This window comes from Podarcis tiliguerta (genome assembly GCF_965153285.1).
Source record: "Podarcis tiliguerta genome assembly, chromosome: 1".
In the NCBI taxonomy this organism is placed as follows: Eukaryota; Metazoa; Chordata; class Lepidosauria; order Squamata; family Lacertidae; genus Podarcis; species Podarcis tiliguerta.
The window spans coordinates 72,423,470-72,449,645 of record NC_139534.1 but is presented as its reverse complement, the minus strand read 5'-3'; the positions used below and the strand labels follow the sequence as shown (position 1 = coordinate 72,449,645).

The window sequence follows — 26,176 nt, the reverse complement described above, 5'->3', positions numbered from 1 at the left end:
GCTATCATTAAGGTGACTATTCAGACATGAAAAAATCCCTCTTGCTGTGCTGACAGGCAGACATCAAGAACTATGACAAGGCATTAAGACAGAAAGTCAGAGACAGAGATGTCATATTCCACAAACAATACTGTCTCAGACAAGACCTCTGAAATTTTGTTGGAGTTTACAATAAAAATAAAAGGGATTTTACTTGGAGGTTATCAAACTTCCCTTTACAGCAGTTTGACAACACAAAGATTGCTGACAGTCACAGAGCTAAACACTTTGCTCCTACCTGTAATCTTCACCATAAGAAACCCAAATTTTTTGCTCGTTCTGCAGTAAAAGTGGGTTTTTAATTTCTTGTCCAGTCTCGTCAAAAAGCCGGGTCGGAAACCGACTGAGGCCTGATGGTTTGAAATCTGCTGAATGTTGAAGCCTTTGGTGAATCATGTGCTGTACCTGGCGGTGGAAGATATAAAAAATAAAATGGGAACATCTGTAATAAATTGTTTGTACTCCATAACCAGTGATGTCCAAACAAACGATAATTAAATTCATATAGAATGTTAAAAGAAGTGTGAAATGACTGCAATGTTTATCTCAGTGTAAAGTAACAAAATGAGCACAGGCTTTTAACCAGCAGGGGGTGCAACAGGATTATGGTTGAGCTCTGACCCCTTGGCACACAAGCTGAAAGCAGATGTGACAGTTGTACAGAACAAGCAGTTAGCTTCTACATACTGTAACAAGCTTTCTTGATAAAGGTTATGTTTTCCCAGTCCACATTTGGAGCTACATTTTGCTGCTGTTTTTACTGAGCTTGTTAAGGTCTGACAATTACTGTGCTCCCCACCATCCTCCTGCCAAACCATTGATGATCAATAGCTGAACAGGGATAACGCAAGACTCGTTTAACAATTTCAGCGCTGTAAAAATATACACTGAGGCATGGCCAAAAAAAAAACCCCTACCACTCAAGCCCCAAACCATGCTCTCCCAGAGAAAATAGCGCTAAGCAGTTTAATTCAGTGGAATATTTAAACAAAGTATGTTTTGCGAGACAGTTCAAAAATCCACCCTGAATTCATTTGAATTTTATACCTTAAAATATAAAAATTCTCCTTTTAAGGAACTTTTAGAAATCTATTATGTAGCAAACACTAGTACACTGCACATTCTGTGATCAATTTTCCATTTCATGGCATCGTAATGATGGCTCTAAATATAGTCACTTCATTCCACATGCCCCTCCTAGTTGTCACTCTTCTCTGAGTGCAGAAAGCTCTTTCCAGTAGATTGGTTCATACTCTATTCTCCTTTGCCAGCTTCTGCAACTGAGCATATCACAGAGGCCTCAGATACATGACCATATTGTGACAGTATTTATAAAACCAGTGGTACACCCCCAGTATTATTAACAGCTGTTGGGACCATAAACATGACACAGTAAAATTATCTCTTGCATTAGTGCAAGAATTCCAATAATAATAAATACTCACAGCAGTTAAGGAAACATCACAATCTACACAACAAATCACTGATCATGTTCTTCCATATCTGGGATTTATCTCTTTCAGAGATTACCGTATCACCTATGGCAGGGGTCTGCAACCTTTAAGACAAAAAGAGCCACTTGGACCAGTTTCCAAAGAAAAAAACACCTGGGAGCCGCAAAACCATTGCGACATTTAAAGCATGCGCGCCGCTGCCCTCCGATCTGACAGCGGGTGGGAAGGTGACGTCGGGACGCACTGCCCCCATGCGACGTCACAGCCAGTACAGTGCCCGCCACAGTGGGGAGTGTCGGGGCGCACAATGCACCTCCTCCCCTCGCTAGTATCTGCCCCAGAGCCGTGGCAAAGGTGTAAAAGAGCCACATGCGGCTCCGGAGACCCCTGACCTATGGCATACCATCATGTTACTCTGTCAATATAGTTATAAATCTCCTGATTTATTCCTATACATACATATGATCAATAAAGGGGGGATATCAGTGGAGGCATTTGGCTAAAGAGGCATATTGGCTTCCTATATCATGATTTGGGGTGTCCCTCATTCAAATCTAAACTCAGCCACAAAGCCCACTAAATTTTCTCCAACGAGCTACTAATCTTGCATTCTGATCTCTCTTTCATCTGCAATATAGAGATAATAATACTAGTCAACTTTACATGGTTATCCTAAAGATTACAGAGATATTGGCTGAAATCTGGTGGTGTTCGCATGTAACCAAAATGTATTTTCAGCTGTCCAATGGGATTTCCCTTTCTCTCCCCCCACACACACTCCCCAAATCTGCTACGGAGGGTTGAGGGACCCTCCAGAGCAGATCTGGGGACTGCAGGGGGAAGGAGAAATCTGAGAATCAAAAGTTGGAAGGAACCACAAGGATCATCTAGTCCAGGAATATTTCACCACTTGCGTGGTGTTGGTAATGTCTTTGAATGTATTTGATTCATTCAAAGCTCTTCAAATACAACATTCTCTGACAGAAGCAAAACAAGTGAACAGTCACATCTCACCATTTTAATGGTTATTAAGTTAGCCTCTACATGTGAGCACAGAGAAACTGCAAGAATCATAAATAGAAAATATGCTATATGTGGGAACTGCAAAATAAATCCCCAGAATGAAAGCTTCCAGTCATTCGAATAAATGTATGCACTTAGGGAAGTATTTCCTCGCTTACCCTCTCCATAGCAGCACTGGGTTGGTCCCCAGGATTGATTTCCATTTCTTTTCTACTGATGTAAACAAGAATCTCCCCAGTATCCTTGCCATTTGCATACACCTTCAAAAATAAACAGTAATTAAGTAAATGTTATGCAAGTTACAATCAAAATGGCTTACACTAATCAGAAAATTCAGCATTGACTTATGAAGAGGTACCAAGCCTTCAGCTCTCACTACAAAGTACATTAGTCTGGTGCACATAAAGGGTTTTTTGTTTTTTTAAGTCATATTGGATGCTTAATACTAGCTAAAACCAAGAAAAATGCCCTCATTCTACCAAAAATGTGTATGTGTGTGTTTTCATAATGTTCACTTGAATTTTCACCTACAAATACATGGAAAGACTACTTGTCTAACGGAAGCTTAAGGAAATGTGACCTATGTAAATGTTCACCCTGGAAATAATTTAGGATTATTTTGAATGTTAGTCATGTTCTACATATAAGACATTGCTGAGCAGTGAAAAGCATGAAAGAAGCACGGAGAGGCTTGTGGCCGCTCTTCCAGTGCATGTATGATAGATGAAAAATGCAAGGGTGCACCCATTGCGCCTGATGAAGTGAACACATTTTTATGCCTCACTGAAATGTTCCAGTTCTGTTCCATTCATTTTAAAGGAGCTTCTGCAAGAGAACTTCCTGGTGCATTGTGCCCTATGGGTCAATCCTACACACCCAACAGGAGAGGGACGCGGGTGGCGCTGTGGGTAAAACCTCAGTGCCTAGGACTTGCCGATCGTATGGTTGGCGGTTCAAATCCCCACGGCGGGGTGAGCTCCTGTCTTTTGGTCCCAGCTCCTGCCCACCTAGCAGTTCGAAAGCACCCCTAAGTGCAAGTAGATAAATAGGTACCGCTTTATAGCGGGAAGGTAAACAGCGTTTCTGGCTCACCAGAGCAGCTTCGTCACGCTGGCCACGTGACCCGGAAGTGTCTCTGGACAGCGCTGGCCCCCGGCCTCTTAAGTGAGATGGGCACACAACCCTAGAGTCGGACACGACTGGCCCGTACGGGCAGGGGTACCTTTACCTTTTACACCCAACAGGGCCCTTGGATCACAAAGGGAACTCACAGACTTTGGACGACTAGCATGGTTACCCAATGAATTAGATGTTGGTCAGTTAATTGCATTATACTGAATAAATGTAAATCTATTACATAACTAAAAAGAGGGGGGAAATACTTGGTTATGAGAATATTGACAAACCATTGCGATCTGTATTTTTTGCTGTAGTGCCGGAATGAGAGCAAGACTGGCAATGTCTAGCAGCGCAAGAACGGCTCCCTGAGAGACAGTGGGGAGAATGATGCCTGCCTTTAGAGGCTTTCTTGCGTCTCATGGAGCACGTGTTGAGGGCTGCTGTGAAAAGAGTGGCCAGGTGTTCCTCATGAAAGGAGAAAGAGAGGCCAAAAAAGACTGTGTTCTTCATCTCTTTGCACTGTCACCCTTAATGCCAGGGAACTCAAAGCTGCAGCTGACTGGGTTTCAGGAGACCTGGGAGGTCTAAGGATTCAGGAGCCTTCACAGTACCAGAGGTGGGCTTTCCCAATCTTGCTAGCTTCCTCACTCTCAGGAGAAAGAGGCAATACCTGTTCCCAAGATGGCACCTGTTCCCTGCATCTTTGTATACACTTATAGGTAAAAAGGTAAAGGATCCCTGGATGGTTAAATCCAGTCTAAGGCAACTATGGGGTTGCAGTGTTCATCTAGCTTTCAGGCTGAGGGAGCCGGCGTTTGTCCACAGACAGCTTTCCAGGTCATGTGGCCAGTATGACTAAACGGCTTCTGGCACAACGGAACACCTTGATGGAAGCCAGAGTGCACAGAAACGCCCTTTACCTTCCTGTCACAGCAGTACCTATTTATCTACTTGCACTGGCGTGCTTTCAAACTGCTAGGTTGGCAGGAGCTGGGACAGAGCAATGGGAGCTCATCCCGTCGTGGGGATTCGAACCGCCAACCTTCCAATCGGCAAGCCTAAGAGGCTCAGTGGTTTAGACCACAGCGCCACCAGCGTCCCTATACACTTGTGTATTGCATACGCACACATATCTGCTCCATGGTTAGTTTGGGAGCACCTTTTAAACATTCAAAAGGCCTTTAACCAATCAGCTAAACACTACACTCATAGAAATTACCCATTTCTAGATAAAGGGTTACTTTTGACTGAAAAGTGCCAGTATATATTATATCCTGCTGGTAAATAGTCACTTGACTGGTCACCTGTGGCAAGAATTGATGCTATGTAGCCAGGCAGGGAATCTATATACAAATCATTGTATTCAAAGGACAATGGCTAATGTAGCTATGTGTGTGCAGGGGGGCTAGTATAAAAAAGGGGGCTAGTAAAAAAATACTGTAGACTTATAAATGTATTTGCAAGACACTGCTATACACTAAAAAGCACAAAGGCTAAATGATTCCTACTGGCTGAATCAAGTCAACTGGAACAGCACACTGCTGATGATTTGGTGAGACATGGGTTAGAAATGGGTTCTAGGGGTAGGCATATAGGAAAGTTTGCTTTGTGTCAGTTGGCACTGCATGACTACAAGTTAAAGAAAGAGCATCAACGGAAAATAGGTGTCATGTGCTGCAGCACTTTTGGCAATCTCATCATTCCTCCCTTCTTGCAAACTGTGCATAGCTGTGATTCCCTACATTTTCTGCGCAGATAATTGACTGAAGAAGCAACAAGGACAAGCATCCTTAGATATTAAGTGCTTTTAGTCAAAGAGAACCTGCATCTGCTACATATACAGCCTTAAAAACTTATAGGGCATATAAAATAGCTTTCCTATAATCTTATCTAAACAAAGTGGGAGCCAGAATGCAGCCCTGTCTCACTCCCCTGGTCATCTCAATACAATCCGAGACCTGACCCTGCAGCCTGGGGATATATATGGCCCTATATGTATATGGCCTGGGGAAGAGATTACTTGTATATCTAACCAATGAGGAGTTTATCAGCCCATGGCTGAAAAGTATGACCAGAAAAGCCACCTCGATTGGACTGTCACCATCCCTTTTGTATCAACTGGGCTACGATACCACCATTGTATCCCTGAGACAAAGGCTTTGGGACATCTCACATAGCAACCTGCGATCCAGATCCAATGTAATCTGTGGCCCGACTGCAGCTGGAATACAATACGGGCACGACTTTCAGTTAGCCTCATATCTTAGGAATTTGTCCGTACCCACCTATCAGCATTTATTTATCAAAGCTAGATTAAATGTATTTCCATAGGAAGTTCTAAATGGTAGGCTGAGAGGCATCCCCTACCAGAATAGGCTTTGTTTATGTTCTCAGGATGTTGATTGCATGAACCATATCCTACTGCATTGTGGGCAGTATGAGCAAGCAAGGGATCAACTGATTAAACCCTTACTAGCAAATTTGCCAGGGAAATCTGAAGCCTCCCATATTAAATACCTTTTGGAGGATAGGTCAAATGATATTACCCTGACTGTGGCAAAGTTTCTTTCAGAGGTCGCAAGAAACAAAGACCATCATGCTTTAGACATAACAAAATGACTCCCTCGGTCTCTTTCGCCTGTTGTTTGGTTGTTTTAACTGTATCTTGTTTTGAAACTGTTTTGTGGGTCTATGGACGGCAATAAAGATATTTGATTTGATAATCTTATCTAATAAAAAGTTTATATTTTACAATTTGCATACTATATAAATAATTAGCATGAAATGCCTCTTTTCTGCAATTGCCAGATTTTCAGTGCAGAGCTGCAGGAAGGCACGAAAAATAAAATTGAAATATGGAATGTATGGCTATTTTTATTCCTGGTGAGGAAGAAGTCTATCTCTGGGGCAAACAAGAACAACAGGAAGACATGAGATCAGGCAACTTATATAACATCAACTCCTATCCAGGAGTATGGAAACATCTACTATTTGGGACCACACTTTCGTTAGACATCTTAAGTCCATTATCACAGACTTTTGTAAGAAGTGAGATTACAGGAAGAACACTGTGGCTATTACTTCTTTCAGTGTTTCTACAATGTCTGAAAATGCTCGGGCACAGTGGAAAACAACATCTCTCTAGACCAGCATGTTTCCAATGCCAGCTGCCAACCTGAGAAAAACTAGTGACAACACACAAGGGCCACATTAGTTCCTCCACCACTACTAAACAAACTGTTAAAAGTTCTGTTAAACCTCACAGTAGGTGTTACACTAAGAGCCACTGAGCAGTACCTATTTCCTATATTACAGCCAAAACAATTTCCCACCCAAGTGCAGAGAAGCGAAGAGAGACATAATAACGCAAAAATAGAGGGGGATGATAGTACTCAAGCTGAACTGATGCTTTTGCTCTTTCTTTTGTATAAGTCCTGGGCTACCTTAAAAATAAAAGGCACTGCAATATTAAACAAGCAATGCCTATAAAACTTTGGTGGTTGATGCTTTAACTTCTATACAGCAATAAGTCCTTCTCATCTGTTGTCAGAACAACTGCATGTGAACTCCTTGTTGAACACACACACACACACACACACACACATTTTTGAATACAGCACAATGAAATCAACCCAAGTCTTGCTCTAAACCATGGTTTGGAGGATCAAAACCATGACTTCTGAACTGAGCCAATGTGTAGTAATGCAAAAGAGAACTTTGCAAAAAAAAACCCTGGTATATAAATTTAAAGTTAGATATAAAATACATTCAACCAAAATGAATCACTAATAGGTGTGAAGTAACTGCAACAGTTAAGGTTAATATCTAAACTTTACTTTAACTTTACACTAAAAATGCATGGATAAATTCAGTTAAAACCACTGTAAAGGGAAATAATGAAGCAGTTTATATCAGTCAGAAATCAGGAAACAATCCTGAGAAATGTAATAGCATCTTCTAGAGCTTTAACATCTAAGCAGTAGAATACACACAGGATTTTCCAATATTCTGCACCATGTTGGTTGAAACAGCTAACCAGACCACCTAGGAAGACTCTCCGAGTATCAGCTAAAGAGTAAAAGCAAAAGTAAAACTACAGAACAGTGGAAACCCTACAAAAATGAAAGAAATTGGAAATAGAATCAAGAAACAACAAGCACCAACAGGGGATATTTGATTACTCTCACACTGAGATGGACATATTGACAATATTGTTGTAATATATGTGTTATATTTGTTTTTCCTGTTCCAAGTAATCCAAGGAAGAAAGTAGAATAGCAGTACACATTTACTTTTCAACTGTGAGCCAATTAAGATGCCTTACATGATAAGTCAAGCCAATATGCAGGTAGAGGTTTCTTTAATTTGCAGTAAAATGTTTATATTTGCACAATGAAATGCACAAATCAGTTCAATACGAAATTATTTTTAGAAATAAAATCAGAGTAAAATTCCATCATAAAATCATATAGTATAAGAAGCTATAAGGTGCTCACTAAGCTATAAGGTGCTCACTATAAGAAGCTCAAGGTGATGCAAATGGTTCTCTCCCATTTAATCCTCTCTGTAACACTAACATGACACAGTAAGCTCAACTATGGCAGCTCCCAGAGAGAAGCATGCAGCCATTTTTCTACACTTCAGTCCATTTTCCTTCCACACTAAGCAATCCATTCATTTGTTGCTAGAGTTGTTATATATTCTATCCACTCATCGAAGGGAGCCACAGTATTATATTTCCAATGAATTAATATCAGTCTTTCACCAAAAGAGCAAGCGCAGAAACTTAACTTATGTTGACCCTTTGCCACACCCCATATAGTTGGTATATGGTTTAAAACAATATTATTATCTGACAATACTACAAAAATTCTACCTAAGCATGTGCTCAGAAGCTATCGGCTTGTGAATGTCAAGTGTGTGGAGAGGTTTGGAGACTGAAGAGAAAGGCCTTTTCTCACACACACCCCTGCAGAGTCATAAGGAGAAAACTCTCTTTGAGCCCTGCATGAAGGCCTTATTCAGGAATGAAATTACACGTAAGTTGCTGCCTGCTAAGATATGGCCCCTGCCAGCAAAAGCTACAATTTAGACATGTGTGTTATTCATAACTGAAGTTATTTTCATGTATTTTTGTGCTTGGGAATATGTTCCTATGTGCAAGATGTAATGTATCCCTCTCTTTTTTCTATATTGGATTAAAGTTTTTTAAAGTGTTGTTCTTATTAGACTTACAACTATTAAAAATGAAAATTTTAAGGAAGATATTGAAACATCTCAGATTAAGCAAAGTATAAAACTGAGAATTTACATTGGATATACCATATTTTTCGCTCTATAAGACGCACTTTCCCCCTCCTAAAAAGTAAGGGGAAATGTGTGTGCGTCTTATGGAGCGAATGCAGGCTGCACAGCTTTCCATGAAGCCAGGAAAGCAAGAGGGATTGGAGCCCCTTCCATTTCTCCTCCCGCTTTGCTGGAGAGGCACTGCACAGAGAGGAAGAGAGTATTTTTTTTCTTGTTCTCCTCCTCTAAAACCAGGTGCGTCTTATAGTCGGGTGCGTCTTATAGAGCGGAAAATACGGTAATTGAATGCACACATTAAAAAAAACACAGATGGCCAACTGCAATAGCTGTTAAACTACACATACCTTCAGCTGCAGTCCCTGAGAGGAAACTGTGTTTGCAGGAAGTTCTTTAATATGTTGGTAGACATAAGAAGCACATTGCTCCTGTTCCGCCTGTAACTGAGGGGCAAGCTTAGAGAGGTGACCTTTGTAGCTCTTGATAGCTGCCTGCAGTTCATCAATCAACTTGTTCACCTGAAGGGTTAAATTATGAGAGCTGTTAGCAAGAGGCAATTGTTGATGTCACACCTATTAGAATGTTCATTATAAACCCGAAGGAAGAGATGACATTTCTCTGCAAAGTCTAGCAAAAAATATAGAATATCTGTACTCCCCCCCCCCCAATCTAGCCACCTATTGTAGAAAGAAATATACCCAAATAAACACACAAGAATGAGCAGGCAAAAGTAATTAAATCAAAGGAGCTCTACTTTGTCCTATTTAAGGATGCTAAGATGCTTTAATATTGCTTGTAATTATTTTGAATTAATTAAAATGCATAGGTCATTTGCTACTAGATTAACATGTTCAGCCACTTAATGAATTTTTTAGAATGCATATTAGTAACAACAGATACTGCTTGGAGGCCTATGGGTAATAAGCAACTAACAAGTCAAATAATAGTAATAATAACAGTTGTTATTGTTGTTATTGGAGGAGGGAAGCCAGAAACCAATAAAACTGTTAATCCAAGAAAGAAAGAAATGGGGGAAATGCTTTATCAGCAAACAGAAAAATGACTTTTTTGTATAGTGGGTGGGGTGGGGTAAGAGGACAAAGAATGTGAGGCCCTTCTCTACATCTAATCCAAGTTAGGAGTGAGTGGGTGTACTGCCTTTCCCTAATATCCTGAAGACAAACTCTTCTTTCTCACCTCTCTTTTGTTTGATTCTGTGGTATGTTAAATATGCAAAGATGTTTTAACAGTGCATGCAATTACTTTCAATTGATTACAATGTATAGTTCATCTACTAAATGAACATGTTCCTGAATTCTGTAGAACGCACATTAATAGTAACAGAGTGAAGATAAATATAAAACTCACATATAAAAGCTTGTAAATTTCTTATATCTGCAAAAAGAATTTTAAAAGAACGTTACTAGGAAGGGTGGCTGCCTAGAAAGGAAGGAAACAGAAGTAGTGGAGAGGAATGTGTTATGTACAGAGCAGGGATGCAGCATTGCCAAAGTGATATGTCTCATGTCTCAGATATTGCTTTAAACCAGATATGCTACACACTGCCTGCAATTAGGCTAAGTCTGCATTTCAAGATATCTCTATTCTTGTTTCATGTAACTTTGACGCCTAGAATTCATTGGTGCTTTCCTTGCGCTTACTTCAGAACCATGCTGCAATCTCTCAGAAAGCGTAAGAAGTGTTTGTCCAGTCATCCAGAGCTTACCATTATATTTATTTTAATACAACGCGATTCTGGACACTCCTGTGGTATCAGAGCAATGCTTATCCTAACGGAAGATTTGGGTTGTTTCTAGTCAAACATGGAAGTAGTGGGGAGAAAGATGGTGGATATGCACAGAGATCACAGCATTCGATCACATTGAGTAGCTATTCTTCTAGGAAAGCTCTTTCCCCAAACATGTATCATCAGTTCAGGTTTCTTCCATTCTAGGACATGAAAGGCCTTATATTACCCTGGCTCTAGAAGAGTTAGCAGCCAGCAGTTCAGTTTAGTTGATTGCTGCCTCTTGGAGCTCATGGCCAGGACTTGTAAACAGGCACATTTGTGAGGGGCATTTTCAAGGGGAGGCATGGTGTATGAAGGCCAAGAGACATGGACAGCAAGGTTTTTAAGCAGAGGTTGTATGGCCATCTATAATGGATGCTTTAGTTGAGATTCCTACATTGCAAGGAGTTAGGCAAGATGACCCTTCCAACTCTACAATGCTTTGAGTCTTGCAAAGTCAGCAGCCTCTGGAACGTGTCCAGAGGAGGGCAACCAAAATGGTCAAAGGCCTGGAAACAATGCCTTATGAGGAACGGCTAAGGGAGCTGGGCATGTTTAGCCTGGAGAAGAGGAGGTTAAGGGGTGATATGATAGCCATGTTCAAATATATAAAAGGATGTCACATAGAGGAGGGAGAAAGGTTGTTTTCTGCTGCTCCAGAGAAGCGGACACGGAGCAATGGATCCAAACTACAAGAAAGAAGATTCCACCTAAACATTAGGAAGAACTTCCTGACAGTAAGAGCTGTTTGACAGTGGAATTTGCTGCCAAGGAGTGTGGTGGAGTCTCCTTTTTTGGAGGTCTTTAAGCAGAGGCTTGGCAACCATATGTCAGGAGTGGTCTGATGGTGGTTCCTGCTTGGCAGGGGGTTGGACTCGATGGCCCTTGTGGTCTCTTCCAACTCTATGATTCTAGGATCTACAACAGTATAGAACTGCTAATTGTACAAGCATAGTGGCAGGAATCCTGGGCATTCTGACCACTTAACACCAATTATTAGGGTACAGTCATCAGTTACTTTTGATATTATGTCTTTTAAAAAAATGAATTTATAATATATTTAAGTACTATCCTGTAAATAATTCCGACTGATTGTGGAGAATTTCTCACCCTTAATGGAGGCATCTGTTGAGCCATGCCAAAGAGATGCTACAGTCATTCTTTTTTTTTTTTTTCTGGAGTGGTGACAGCTTTTACCAGGCCCACCAATCTGTGTGAGTGGTTCGATTTGCTAATTCTACTGCATCCACCATTTGGCACCATGCTGCTAGACAAGATTATTTGGCGTAAATCAGCTATGATGACAACGGAGAGCAACTTGCCATACCAAATATGACCCCAAGCCCATTTCTGGCACTGGTTTCAATTCCTTCCCTTTTATCCTTCATGTTCCAGGAAGATAAGTTGGGTATGCATAAGAATATCTTGTGAAGAGAATGATAGTTTGCAAGGCAATTCACTCCTAAGGCACTGCTGCCCTTGCCATTAACAACTATTAAGAAAAAGCAAGCAGAAGAACAAAAGAAAGTACATTATCCATATGAACTAATGGGATAGACAGACAATGCCAAAATGTTTACATTGTAAGATGTTAGATGGTAACATTAGCATTAAATGAGGCAGGTTGTTTAGTCTTGTTTATATACTGTACCATCCTATACGTTAAAACCATGTTGCCTTTATGTTTGGATTAAAACACTTTTAATGTATTTGTATAGAGCTTTACGGTGATGCCATTATTTCTCATTATGTGAATACTGTTTGACACTCCAGAATCATGTGTGTAATTGTTCTCTTTATATATGCCACAAGTATACATCCCCCACCAATGTATATACTGGTGGCATATACATAAAGAGAATAATGACACACATTTTAAAGATGATTACTAAGGTTACAGATTATCAACTTTGCCTGTTAATTCAGCTTTGTTAGCTCACTTAAAGTTTGTATGTGGACTTTGAGTTGCATCTTGATAAAAGAAAGAAGTACCGGTATCTGTTATTATTTGTTAGCAATGCTCTTAACGTTTCTCTGGCTACATCAGATGTACCTTTCATGAATAGACTATGCTACAAAATGTCTTTCCTGTTTTTTTCTCACTCTTTTGGAAACAAGATAATTTCAAAGGTCAATCTGCAAGTGACCAAAACCAACAATATCAAAAGTCTATGTTCCTGAACTATTGCACATTAGAATATTTTTTTCTATTTCTCTTTGCTGCAAAAGAAAAAGAAAAAAAAAGTCCCTATAAAATTCTTCATTGTGATTCTTTTTTTTTCTAAAATAAAATCCCTCTCCCCCATTCAAATACAATTGTGAAAGAAGACAAAACTTGACCTTTTGTGATCCCCGTATTAATAGGTCTGTTCATAATTCAGTCTGTGTGTGGAGAAGCATCCATGTGGAAACATGCAGGCCTGTGAGATATATAGCCTTTCCCTTTGCACATTATCTGACCCTATGAATCCTTCTCACAAAAGAAGGCTTTATGTATGCATAAGTTGGGGGGGGCAATGCATACTCTCATTGTGCTTCACAAAACATGTACTCGTTCTCCAGGAAAACTCAGCATGGATTTGGTTGGATAGACTGCAAGTAGCCAGAAAAGGGAGGCTGCTGCTAAGAAGAGAGCCTATCTTTGTTTTGACTTCTTAGGTCAGATTTACATAGATGCATTTATTTTGCTTCTGTTTGGTGCTTTCTACCAAGCAAAGGTAAATATGTACGTGAGTGGGGTAGGGGTGGTTGCCTCTTCTAACTTTACTAACATACCTGCGTTAGATCACCAGCAAAAACCACCTGCTGGCTTGCTTTTCACTTTGTGAAATGTGTGTCCATAGCACACTCCAAGTATTGATATATAAGCACATGCACACACAAGACCAAGGAACTGAGCTGTCACAGAACTTCTTCTGAAGCAACATATTGAGGAGTAGTGGATATAGAAGGAACCTAAGGTCACCTAGTCTTCTCTCTGTGAGGTGGCATCCCAGTCATTCTGTCTTTCAACCCAATGTGCACCATGCAATGAAATCAGTGCCTTGCTTCCGCTTTGTTTTTCTGCTATAAAAACACAAACATATTCTATGACCTGAAGGAGATATAGGTTTGGAAGTTGTGAGCAGCAACTTTTGAAATCTACAGAGCTGTGGAGAGGCTTGGCAGGAATTCCAGTACTAAGGGGACAGGGCCAGGTGGAAGTGAACCCAATTTAGCCAGTAGATGAAAATTCAAAGACTACATTATTAACAATATATGGGAAATGGACCACAACTAGAGATGGGGAAGAAATTCAATTCAGTTTGCATTAAGGGTGAACACTTTCCAAAAAAATATATGCAAACAGTATCAAAGATACCCTTTGAAATTCACACTTATCCAAATTTTGCAGTTCTCCAGTCAAATAATGTGTACAAAAATGCATATACTAAAATGTGCCTATAAATGCATCTATTAGTGAAAATGCATCATATCATGGGAAATCGCTCATATAGGCCTACCTGGGGGAGAATGAATGTCCTTATGGATCTTGGGAAGACAATAAAAAACTGGAATGCAACGAAACGGAGGTAAAAGGAACTCAAAAGTGTGTTTATCAATACCACCAATACAATATGCTTGCTGTAGGACTGTTTTTAAAATAGTAACTATGGAATCCGTAGGCTCTCTAGAAATTTTCACATTTTGCAACACAGGGGTTTGTTTGTTTACTCAAGGTTGGCAGAGGTTGGCACAGAGCAACAGGCGCTCACCCCGTCGCACATATTTGAACCAACGACCTTCTGACTGGCATGCCCAAGAGGCTCAGTGGTTTAGACTACAGCGCCAGTGCACAAGTGCAACACACTTTGCAAGTGAGGTGAATGCTACAATCACTCGGGTCCTATTTTGACATAATGCTGACTTCTAGGTATGCAATGAAACAGGCAAGCTATGAGATTTCCCCCTTGTGGGAATCCTACCCAGAAGCTATTCCAGAAATAACCATATGGACAAATAATTCTGATGTAAATGTTTCACAGGTTTGCCTCCATGGGGAATCATTTAAAGAGAACTGAGGTGGAGGCACAAACACCAGTAAGAATATAAAATGTTGTTAGGTGTTGGGCAGTAAAGTAGTTTTCATGGATTCCTGCTGCATCCCCTAAAAACAGGACCGCAGAGTTGCAGGACCCTCCAGAAAAGCATGGAAGGTGTTGGGCTACAGTGAAGAGTGGGGAGTTGAAAAAGCTTTCCTCCCCTTCCCTTTCACTCACGGAATACCACATTCAATTCAACTCATGCTTTATATATGCATGCTTTTAATTACTATATCAGGAACTGAGATGACTGGATTAAAATAACAGCAACGAACCAAGGTTTTGGATAAAATAGTCGAACAGTTTGGAGAAAATCTTCAGTGTAGAAAACAAAACCAAGTTCCATTAAATGCCAACCACTGTTTAAAGAGGTCTAGAAATGAGTTATCTTATTATATGGTAACCTTAGTTTTTCTGTTATCGCTTGAAAATAAGTACTCAATTTATTTCTACAACATCTGGATTATTAACCAGGAATAACAATTAGCTACAGGGTTCTAAATGAATTTCAAGCGCTGCAAGAGTTCAGACTTCAAAATAGCAGCAAAAGATTTTACTAATAGTATTGTAATAAAATTAGTTAAATGTCTTAATCTTCTCTCTGAAAGAAGAAGGTTTGGGTACTCCAGAAATCGACATGGAGATAATGCTCCAATTTTGCTTTGAAGCAATTTTGTATTATTTCACTTATAGAATATGCTGTCAAGTTCACAGCATGAAGCTTTGCAAGGAAAAGTCTTGATTTAATAGTTCTTCATTACAATGTTTCCTGCGGAATCTTATGATTAGCACACTAGGTCTTGATGCTGTAAACTACAGCTTTTCCATAAAAGTAAGAATGTAGTTAACATTTTCCTTTGGAACAGCAATAACAGGGCCTGGGAAACTGTGGCTCTTCCATTGCATCCACAGCCCTGCTGGCCAGGGCACAATGTGGTAGTACACAGTTTTGTTTTTTGCTGCACAATTGCCACATTAGAGCAGCCGTGGGGACTGAAGATTGGGCCCCTCGTTGACTCAAAGGAGTTCTTGATCTTGTGGATCCAGAGCCTCTGCCATCCCATCACCGATCTGCCCCCCAAAGTCCCATTTAGGGGCTTTCCATTGGCTACCTTTGGCAAGAGAGCCACCAGCAGTAGTTGATCACTCTGCTTGGGATCCTAGTACAAGAAAGCCTCCCACACCTACATGGTGCCACTTCTCTCCACTGCCAGAGGCTTCTTGAGAGCCAACTGCACTGCGTCATTGTCCCCTAGCCTGTGCTGAATTCCTATACATACTTACCTAGAAATAAATTCCACTGAACCCATGTACAGAATTGCAGAAATTTTTTTGTCTGCATGATTAAAAATGGAGCTCATCTTGACAGGTTTGGGGTTGGGTTTTTTGCAGCGGGGCTTAGAGAAATTTCTTATTTAAAAAAATAAGATATGTATTCCGACACCTGGACTACATCTAGGTTCAATTCCTCCAGGTAAAGACTCCTGTCTGAAACCCTGGAGAGCAGCTGCCCATAATCAGTGTAGATCAGTCTTTCTCAAACTTGGATCTCCAGCTGTTGTTGGACTACAACTCCCATCATCCCTGACCACTGGTCCTGCTAGCTAGGAATAATGGGAGTTGTATTCCAACAACAGCTGGAGAGCCAAGTTTGAGAAACATTGGTGTAGATAATACTGATCTAGATGTAGGAGTGATCTGATTCAGTGAAAAGACAGCTTCCTATGCTCCTTGTATCCTTAATTCCACTACCCAAAGAGTCTAAAATGTTTCACTGGGGAATAAAAGAACTATCTATTTGGCTCCAGCAGAACGTCAGTGGCTAAACAAGGTACACAGAATCATAAACGCTTTTCTGTTTTAAAGTTTTTATTTCTGTGTCTGTAATAGTACATTTTTGACAAATCTGTAATATGCTTCTTTTATTTATTAAATTCGTTAGTCACTTTATCTTGCCCAAAGCAACTTACAACCAAACGATGAATAAATGTATAGGTCATAATAAGCCACTATACATGTTTATGCAGAACTTAGAAGAAAATACTAATTTGTCATGCTTATGAATATCTAACTTCACTGAAACTATTCTAAGAAAATGTTGCTGCTGATGCAAATTTTGCTGCTGATACAAAGTGATATTAATGGGTGATTGGCGTATTTGAATACTGCCACTGACTATGAGGAAATGTCTTTGGAGATCTCTCAAAATGGGCCAGGAGACATTATTTCTTTCTTGAAGGACAGTTCCAGGCCCTGTGGTGGGAAAAGTCCTGTGTCCCCAGTGTGTGAGAGAAGCGCATGGATACTGTTTAAGGGCAGAGGCCTTCCAGTAGAATTATCCTCAAGGCGCTTACAACTAATGGCAATAATACAGTCCATAGCAAAGAAACAAACACCACACACAAAATCTGTAAGACCTTAGTTTGCCAGCCAAGAGATGGGACCAGTGTGTGCTATCTTCAGTTCTACAGTCCCAGGGCAACTAGTTGGAGCAAAATTAGTTTTTCCCCCCTGGTGGGGGTTGGGTGGGGCAGCATGAGGAGATCAAGATCCATGCAGTTTCTCCTTCTGTAGCTGATTAAGGGGATACAGTGGTACCTTGGGTTACAGACGCTTCAGGTTACAGACGCTTCAGGTTACAGACTCCGCTAACCCAGAAATAGTACCTAGGGTTAAGAACTTTGCTTCAGGATGAGAACAGAAATCACCTGGTGGTGGGGTGGCGGCAGCAGGAGGCCCCAGTAGCTAAAGTGGTACCTCAGGTTAAGAACAGTTTCAGGTTAAGAACGAACCTCCAGAACGAATTAAGTTCTTAACCCGAGGTAGCACTGTATAGCCAAAGCTTTGCTCAGTTTTGTCATCTGCAGGGCTGGCCCAAGACATTTTGGCACCTGAGACAGACCCTGAAATGGTGCTCCCCTTCACACCAGTGAAGATCTACATCAGGAACAAGGTGGGAAGAAAGACTGACATCAGGATTTGCTGCCATCTGAAACGGTTGCCTCACCTTGCCTTGTGGGTGAGCCAGTCCTGAATAAAGATCTACATAGGGATCTGCTGCCCCAGTGGATCTGGCCACCTGAGGCAGTCACCTCACCCTGCCTCATGGGTTGGCCAGTCTTAGTAATCTGTTAGGATGTGCCACTGCTTTCCCTGTCTGCTTTATAATGATTGGCTGGGAGACGGACCAAAGTAGTTCCGGTTCACCTTTGGAAGACCCAATCCAGAACAGGTGTTAAGTTTGCAGCTTGCTTTCTTCATTCTCCCACACATTATGAACAGCAGGTGTTCAGATAAATTTGGAGGACTTCCGTTTTGTGGACTTGAGCTGAGTACTAGTTAACAGAACAGGAAAAGAATTTCACCAAGACTCCACGTTGGCAAAGGGTCTGTGGGCTTTGTTTCCACTTTAAAAGGTCATTGTGCTTTTCTGCATTATGTCACAACTGGTGCATGGACAGGCAATATAGTATGGGGGAGGAAGGAAGGTTGGCCACCTCATAAACCCCTGCAGGGATCCCACCTGGGGCTTCAGGAGTTTGGACACAAAAAGTAGGGCATATGACCAGCATTTTGAGTGGAGAAGTGGAGTAAACAATCTATGGCTTTTTAACTGGGGTGGGGTATTGTGGGTTTTGTGTGTGTGGGTTTTGTTGCCATGTTATGTATTGTTGTGTTTTTATATTGTAATAATAATAATAATAATAATAATAATAATAATAATAATGGACCTCCTTTTCTGCACAATGGCCCTTGTAAATTTCCAATGTTGCACGAAATACAGCTCTGTTGATCCTAAGAAGAAGATGATCCTAACTGTGAGAAGTGAAGTTACAGGGAACCAGGCAGAGGGCCTTCTTGGTAGTGGCGCTCTCCCTGTGGAACACCCTCCCTTCAGTTAAAGGGGATAAGGAGGTAAAGCAGGTAAGGAGATAAAGAAGTATACAACTTTTAGAAGACATCTGAAGGCAGCCCGGTATCAGGAAGTTTTTTATGTTTGATGTTTTATTAGGTTTCGATTGTTAGGATATTTCCGTTCCACCTTAAAAGGGAGCAGGATGTTTGTGTCACAGCCTGTGCATTTCCTGTCTCACAGGATGTTTCTCTTGTGTCTTTGCTTTCGTTCTCTCTCTCTGCCGGAAACTCTCTAGCAGGCAGTCATGGTTTTTCTTTGTTCTGATCAACGCTGAATAAACTTGTAAATCATGCTCTGCTGGGTGCATCTTTTGCTGTGCATATCTGCTGATAGAGTGTGCAAGAGCTCTGGATCTTTTTCAAGTTATTCCTGGAGCTCATGTCGCTAATTGCTGATACTGCGTGTCTACGGGAGATCGATGGATGTCCGGAGACGACGTGAGGTCAAGATGGACTTGGTCTCCCTGGCAGTATCCCAACATCGATATATGCTGAAAGTGGCCTAGAGTGGCTGAGTGTAAATACAGTGGTACCTCGGGTTAAGTACTTAATTCGTTCTGGAGGACCATTCTTAACCTGAAACTGTTCTTAACCTGAAGTACCACTTTAGCTAATGGGGCCTCCTGCTGCTGTCGCGCCACCGGAGCCCGATTTCTGTTCTTATCCTTAAGCAAAGTTCTTAACCTGAAGCACTATTTCTGGCTTAGTGGAGTGTGTAACCTGAAGTGTATGTAACCTGAAGCGTATGTAACCCGAGGTACCACTGTAATAAAATTATATGATGATGGTGATGATGATGAAGAAGAAAAAGAAAATCATCTATACATGAGTGCTGTGCCCGTAGTAGAACTGAATTCTGTCAGCTATGGATAGGCCTCTAATGCATCAGTTTTAAAAAAAAACCACCCCAACCCTCGAAAGATAAATTACAAATTATCTCAATAAGATACACTTAATCTAGCTAGTAATGCATGAAAATCATTTCCGAATCTGAACAAATTAATTAATTGGGAAGGAACTACAACTTGTGTACTTGTGCTACTAAGGTAAAGAAGTATCTTGAATATATTTTTACTCTGAAGTATCTTCGGTGCCAGGTGAAGACTTTTTATTTTCCCAGCCCTTTTAAAATCAGGCTTTTAAAAATCTGTTTTTGCCTTTAATATGGTGGTAGCCTCAGAAACTTGTTTAGTTCAGTTTTTTTTTCCTGCTGTTTAAATTTCAGATTTTGTGCTGCATTGAGATTTATGACAATTATTTTAATCTTATATTTTAGGTCATAAGCCAACCACATAACTTCTTTGTCAATGGTGTTGAGGAGGAAAATAAATGTTACGTATACAAAACCATATCTGCTGTTTTGCTAAGGAGTACTATTCACTTACTTCATCTTGTTCTGAATATAATTCTTCTTTTTTCATTGATAGAATGCCCTTGTCTGTGATTTTCTCTTTCTGGCCATCTATGGCATAATCCAGCTAAAAAAGATGACAAAAATTGTGAAAAGACACATTAGTTCTATTAGCTCTTGACAGCAGATTTCCTGGATCTTCCTGTATTGAGTGGAAGAACAAGAGCATGAGTGCCTTGCCCATCCACTGGGCACAGCTGTACCATCAGACACCTATTGTGGTACCATTGCCTTTTAGAAACATAGAATTGTAGAGTTGGAAGGAACCACGAGGGTCATCCTGGCCAGCCCCCTGCAATGCAGGAATCTTTTGCCCAATGTGGGGCTTGAACCCACAACCCTAAGATTAAGAGTGTCATGAACTACCAACTGAGCTATCCCAGCTTGACAGGGTGTACTTGAGTAAAATGTGGTCCAAAGAATTACTTCATATTCTGGAAACTGAAGTATAGTTTAGGTCAACACATAGTGGATTTTTCATGTGTATGTCATTAAAACTTTGATCCTATTCGTATAGATGCCTAGAGAAAAGGACAGATGCACATGGTGGGCTGGGTATGAAACCATAATCTTGCTTTCCCACTAGGGAAGTACAGTCAAACCTCAGAACTAGAACGGCTCTGTTCCCGAACGTTTCAGCTCCTAAACACTGAAAACCTGGAAGTGCTTCAGTTTTTGAACATTCCTCAGAAGTCGAACAACTTCTGAGGCACGATTTCCTTTTTCTTTTTCATTTATTTTGCAGCCAGCCCACTGAAAGTTTCAGAAGCCGAACGGTCTTCAAAAACAGAAGTTCCACGATAATTAGATTATCTCATGCTTAGTTTTAGAGTAGAAATACAGGGATAATTCACCTTCAATCAATCCATCATTTTATTTGTATGCCATCTTTTCAAAGTTAAAGCATTTAAGAATTATATATCTTACAACAGCTAAGAATTACGTAACTACAAACGTGACAAAAGTCATCATAAAAATAATCAGGAGTACACAGCCAAATCAAACAATTTCCACATAAATCACAAGATCCAAAAAATTAACAATGCCCCTACCCCTAAGCAAGACTCGAGCCCAAGATTTTGTTCAGCAATGTCAGCCGAATTCAGTCAGGGCCCTGCCCTCCCAGGTCATGTGGAGAAAGGCCTGCAAGGCAGGGAGCAAATATTCTATCTATGACTCACAGCCAAGATGGTCAACATCAAAATTTGCAGTGATTTTAATGGAACGCCATCTAGTAGATATGAGACATAGTATCAACTTTGGGAAGCTAAGGTCTATAGAAACTATTTATACATAAAACTCTTTCACTCTTACACACAGCTAAAGTCTGGATGAGTCTTATTGATGCAAGAGATACATTGTCACATGACTGGGCACTGATGTACCAACTGAACTGAAAGCTCAACTGATAGAACTGGCAGCACAAGTTACAGGTAATGCTAAAGAATTACTGATTAATCCATCTCTGGCAAATAAAAAAGGATTAGCACACACTGGGGGGAAATTAAATGAACATTTTAGTACAATACACTCTTATTATTATAAATGAACAGATTACTCATACAAGCATTTAAATTTTTGACTCTATATTATTGAGAATTAAGCATGTTAAATATACAATATTATGGTGTATACAAATTTAAATAAAAGTTAAATCAAGGGAGTGTATTTTCACATTGGAAAATTATTATGCAGTGTTAATAGCATCTCCTTCAGGTACCCAGACATAATGATAATATGCCTCTTTTTCTCTTTTTTTAGGGTACAATTCTCCTGTCACTTATGCCTACTGCATATTTACTTTTGGCATAATTTAACTGGAAGAGACACATACTAGATCTCTCTCGTTAAGACTGTATGAAATTGTAGTTTGTTCTTTCTAGGTTCGCATTTCATGTGACATTAAAGTGTGTAGAAAAACAAGCTATGCTGCATCTCACAGAGCCAGTAGGAAGCTTACCCAACAGAACTGTGAAGTACTGTTCCAGAATGCCAGCTTCTTCCCCGAATCCACTTATTTTCCCTTTTTTAGTCTCTAGCTTCTTATTGGGTGCCCTTTGCCCAGAACTGGAAGCTTTTAACTTCAGTTGTTTGGCTAATCTCAGTTAAAGAATGAAACTGAATGCAAGGAAGAAAAGCAGTCTGGAATTCAGGTTACAGGTAGGTAGCCGTGTTGGTCTGCCATAGTCGAAACAAAATAAAAAAAATTCCTTCCAGTAGCACCTTAGAGTCCAACTAAGTTTGTTATTGGTATAAGCTTTCATGCACACTGAAACTGCCTTGGTCACACTGGTTGATGATCTCCGGCGGGCTGGGGACAAAGGTGAGAGCTGTTTCCTAGTTCTGCTGGATCTCTTAGCGGCTTTTGACACCATCAACCATAACATCCTTCTGGACCGTCTAGAGGGGCTGGGAGCTGGGGGCACTGTTATACTGTGATTCTGCTCCTTCCTCCTGGGCCATGTCCAGAAAGTGGTGGGGGGGATGAGTGTTCAGACCCCTGGGCTCTCACTTGTGGGGTTCCTCAGGGTTCTGTCCTCTCCCCCATGCTTTTCAACATCTACATGCAGCCGCTGGGAGAGATCATCAGGGGGTTTGGGCTGGGTGTTCATCACTATGCGGATGATACCCAGCTCTACCTCTCTTTCAAATCAGAACCAGTGAAGGCGGTGAAGGTCCTGTGTGAGTGCCTGGAGGCGGTTGGAGAATGGATGGCGGCTAACAGATTGAGGTTGAATCCTGACAAGACAGAAGTACTATTTTGGGGGGACAGGAGGCGGGCAGGTGTGGAGGACTCCCTGGTCCAGAATGGGGTAACTGTGCCCCTGAAGGACCAGGTGCGCAGCCTAGGAGTCATTCTGGACTCACAGCTGTCCATGGAGGTGCAGGTCAATTCTGTGTCCAGGGCAGCTGTTTATCAGCTCCATCTGATACACAGGCTGAGACCCTACCTGCCCACAGACTGTATCACCAGAGTAGTGAATGCTCTAATCTCTCACTTGGACTACTGTAATGCTCTCTACGTGGGGCTAACTTTGAAGGTGACCCAGAAACTACAACTAATCCAGAATGTGGCAGCTAGACTGGTGACTGGGGGCGGCTGCCGAGACCATATAACACTGGTCTTGAAAGACCTAGATTGGCTCCCAGTACGTTTCTGAGGACAATTCAAAGTGTTGGTGCTGACCTTTAAAGCCCTAAATGGCCTAGGTCCAGTATACCTGAAGGAGCATCTCCACCCCCATTGTTCTGCCCAGACACTGAGGTCCAGCGCCGAGGGCCTTCTGGCGGTTCCCTCGCTGCGAGAAGCCAAGTTACAGGGAACCAGGTAGAGGGCCTTCTTGGTAGTGGCACCCACCCCATGGAATGCCCTCTCACCAGATGTCAAAGAGAAAAACAACTACTAGACTTTTAGAAGACATCTGAAGGCAGCCCTGTTTAGGGAAACTTTTAATGTTTAATAGGTTATAGTATTTTAATATTTTGTTGGAAGCCACCCAGAGTGGCTGGGGAAACCCAACCAGATTGGCGGGGTATAAATAATAAATTGTTATTATTGTTGTTGTTGGTCTCTAAGGTGCTACTGGAAGGATTTTTTTAAATTTTGTTTCAGTTTCAGGTGGTACCTATACCATCCATGTCCCTCCAATGAAGACAAATCTCCTTCGTGAAAGCATCCTGTCATCCCTCTCCTAGCCTGTTGTCTGCTCTTCACACAGCAGTGGAGCAGTTAGGGAAACATCAGTGAAAGCAAGCCTCTTCCAGCCAGACTATATTTTCATTCAGACAGGCCAGCCCTGGGATACAGTAGCAATGATCCTCAGCTGTACCTGACTTGTCACAATGACAAATACACCCAAAGTGTCCCTCTCCCAGAGTACTTCCCAATAGTGTATAATAACAAATACACTAAAAGCTCTCAGAGCAGGAGTTAAAAGAGTGTGGCTAACTCAGCATTAAGAATAATTTTCAAGAGAGAGAAACAAGAAACACCAGGGGGAGGGGGTGTTTATCTGAGTTGGGTAACTTATAGCTGAAATTTATTGAAGACTGTAGAAAGTGCAACAGACTGAACAGACTGTAGAAAGTGCAATAGTGTCAGCACCTGACACTGTTGCCATGATTTTCAGCAGCTGCACTTAGTAGTCCTGCATCCTAATGAGACAGAAGATCAGTTTTTTGGATTAGCAACAAATTGAAGCAGGATAACAGATTAATTACATCACAGATTGCAGCTAAAGCATGTACCTTTCTCTTCTTAAACATACCTGACCAAAATTTGCTTGGCCTTATCATTTAGCAACCATAGTGATATACATAATCTTTTCCAAGTCATGTGGCCGGCATGACTAAGCTGCTTCTGGCAAACCAGAGCAGCGCACGGAAACGCTGTTTACCTTCCCGCTGGAGCGGTACCTATTTATCTACTTGCACTTTGACGTGCTTTCGAACTGCTAGGTTGGCAGGAGCTGGGGCCAAACAACGGGAGCTCACCCCGTTGCGGGAATATTGAGGATAGATCAGTTACTTAGATCCCATTAAAATCCATGAAATTTAAGCAATCTATATGCAGAATTATGAGCAGTGCACATACTACATATTTCTTGAGTTTGGACCAATGTTGTATAAAACTTTATAAATTCTGCCTGTGCTGGCTATGCTGCAAGCTTATTTTGGAACTGAGCTGCTGCTCTTATGTAAAGGTAAAGGTACCCCCTGACCGTTAGGTCCAGTCGCAGACGACTTTGGGATTGCGGTGCTCATCTCGCTTTACTGGCTGAGGGAGCCGGCGTTTGTCCACAGATAGTTTTTCCAAGTCATGTGGCCGGCATGACTAAGCTGCTTCTGGCAAACCAGAGCAGCGCATGGAAACGCCGTTTACCTTCCCACCAGAGTGGTACCTATTTATCTACTTGCACTTTGACGTGCTTTCGAACTGCTAGGTTGGCAGGAGCTGGGACCAAACAATGGGAGCTCACCCTATCACGGGGACTCGAACCGCTGACCTTCTGATCAGCAAGCCCAAGAGGCTCAGTGGTTTAGACCACAGCGCCACCCGGGTCCAGATCTTATGTAATATATGGCAATATTCAATGCAGGCCTAGTGCAGGGTTGTTCACACAAAGGGGAAATCCCCATCCCTCCTTGCTTGCTGCAGTCACCTCAGTGCCCCCAAAAACCTCTTCTGAGAGTCTCATGAAATGCGTGGGATGGGACACAGAAGCTGTAATTGGATGGGGGAAGTCAGGAGAAAAATCATGATATGAAGAAAGCACAGAAGCAACAGCTTTACCCTTTGATGAACAGTTTCTGTGCGCAATATAAGGAAGCCAGCACTTTACGTGTGAATTTGGCATTTAGATTGCTGCATGTACACTTGCCATTTAAACAGGGTACTTTCCAATCATGAACTCCTTTTGGGGAGGGGGAAGAGTGTGAAACAAATGTAAGAAATAGATTCACATACGTAAGTATTGCCTTTATACAGCATTATAAGCAGCTCCTGTGAATAAATCTATCCCACTGAAATCTGTGGGACTTGAAGTTGGACTGCATTGTTGCCAGTAGGTTACCTAATTTGAGATATTTATATTGGTAATCAAATAGTATCCAACTCCTGTATAACATGAGTCATTCTAAAGTATGTGTTACATGCAGATCAATACACTTCAGCTTAAATACTGTGATAATCCGCTTCCAGATGTATTGACAGGATTCCCTAATGGTTTGTTGCTAAACAAAGGAGTGGGACAAATTACTTATTTATATATACAAAACATGGTGATAAAGGCTAGCTGCAGGTATTTTTTTGGAAAGTGCATTTTAATAAGGTCCTATTCAGTAAGAGAACAAATGGAGAAAAAGCAGTTTGCACAAGCATGTTTAGTGCAAAAGCACTCTCTCTTGCTAACAACAAAATCAATCATTTGTCCAGACTGTGGGGAGTCAAAGTTAGTTACTGAAAAGAGATCCATATATAAAACAAGTCAATAACTCATTGTGTGTTATTGTTGGGGCAAAGAAGTTTGCTTTCAGCTGG

At 41.2% G+C, this 26,176-nt stretch overlaps 1 protein-coding gene across 9 annotated transcripts in view; it reads right to left on the bottom strand.

The window, feature by feature from the left end:
* DCDC1 (doublecortin domain containing 1) overlaps positions 1–26,176 on the bottom strand; it is a 246,362-nt gene that overhangs the window by 136,594 nt on the left and 83,592 nt on the right. For all 9 annotated transcript variants that reach the window (XR_014505400.1, XM_083415302.1, XM_083415304.1 and 6 more), the window contains exons 9-12: positions 20,111–20,203; positions 9,287–9,457; positions 2,675–2,776; positions 278–444 (exon numbers count right to left, since the gene is read on the bottom strand). Coding sequence is in view for 8 of the 9 variants with exons in the window: in XM_083415302.1 (XP_083271428.1) it covers positions 278–444; positions 2,675–2,776; positions 9,287–9,457; positions 20,111–20,203 (533 nt within the window). In the remaining variant the exon portion in view is untranslated. The remainder of the gene's footprint in view (positions 1–277; positions 445–2,674; positions 2,777–9,286; positions 9,458–20,110; positions 20,204–26,176) is intronic.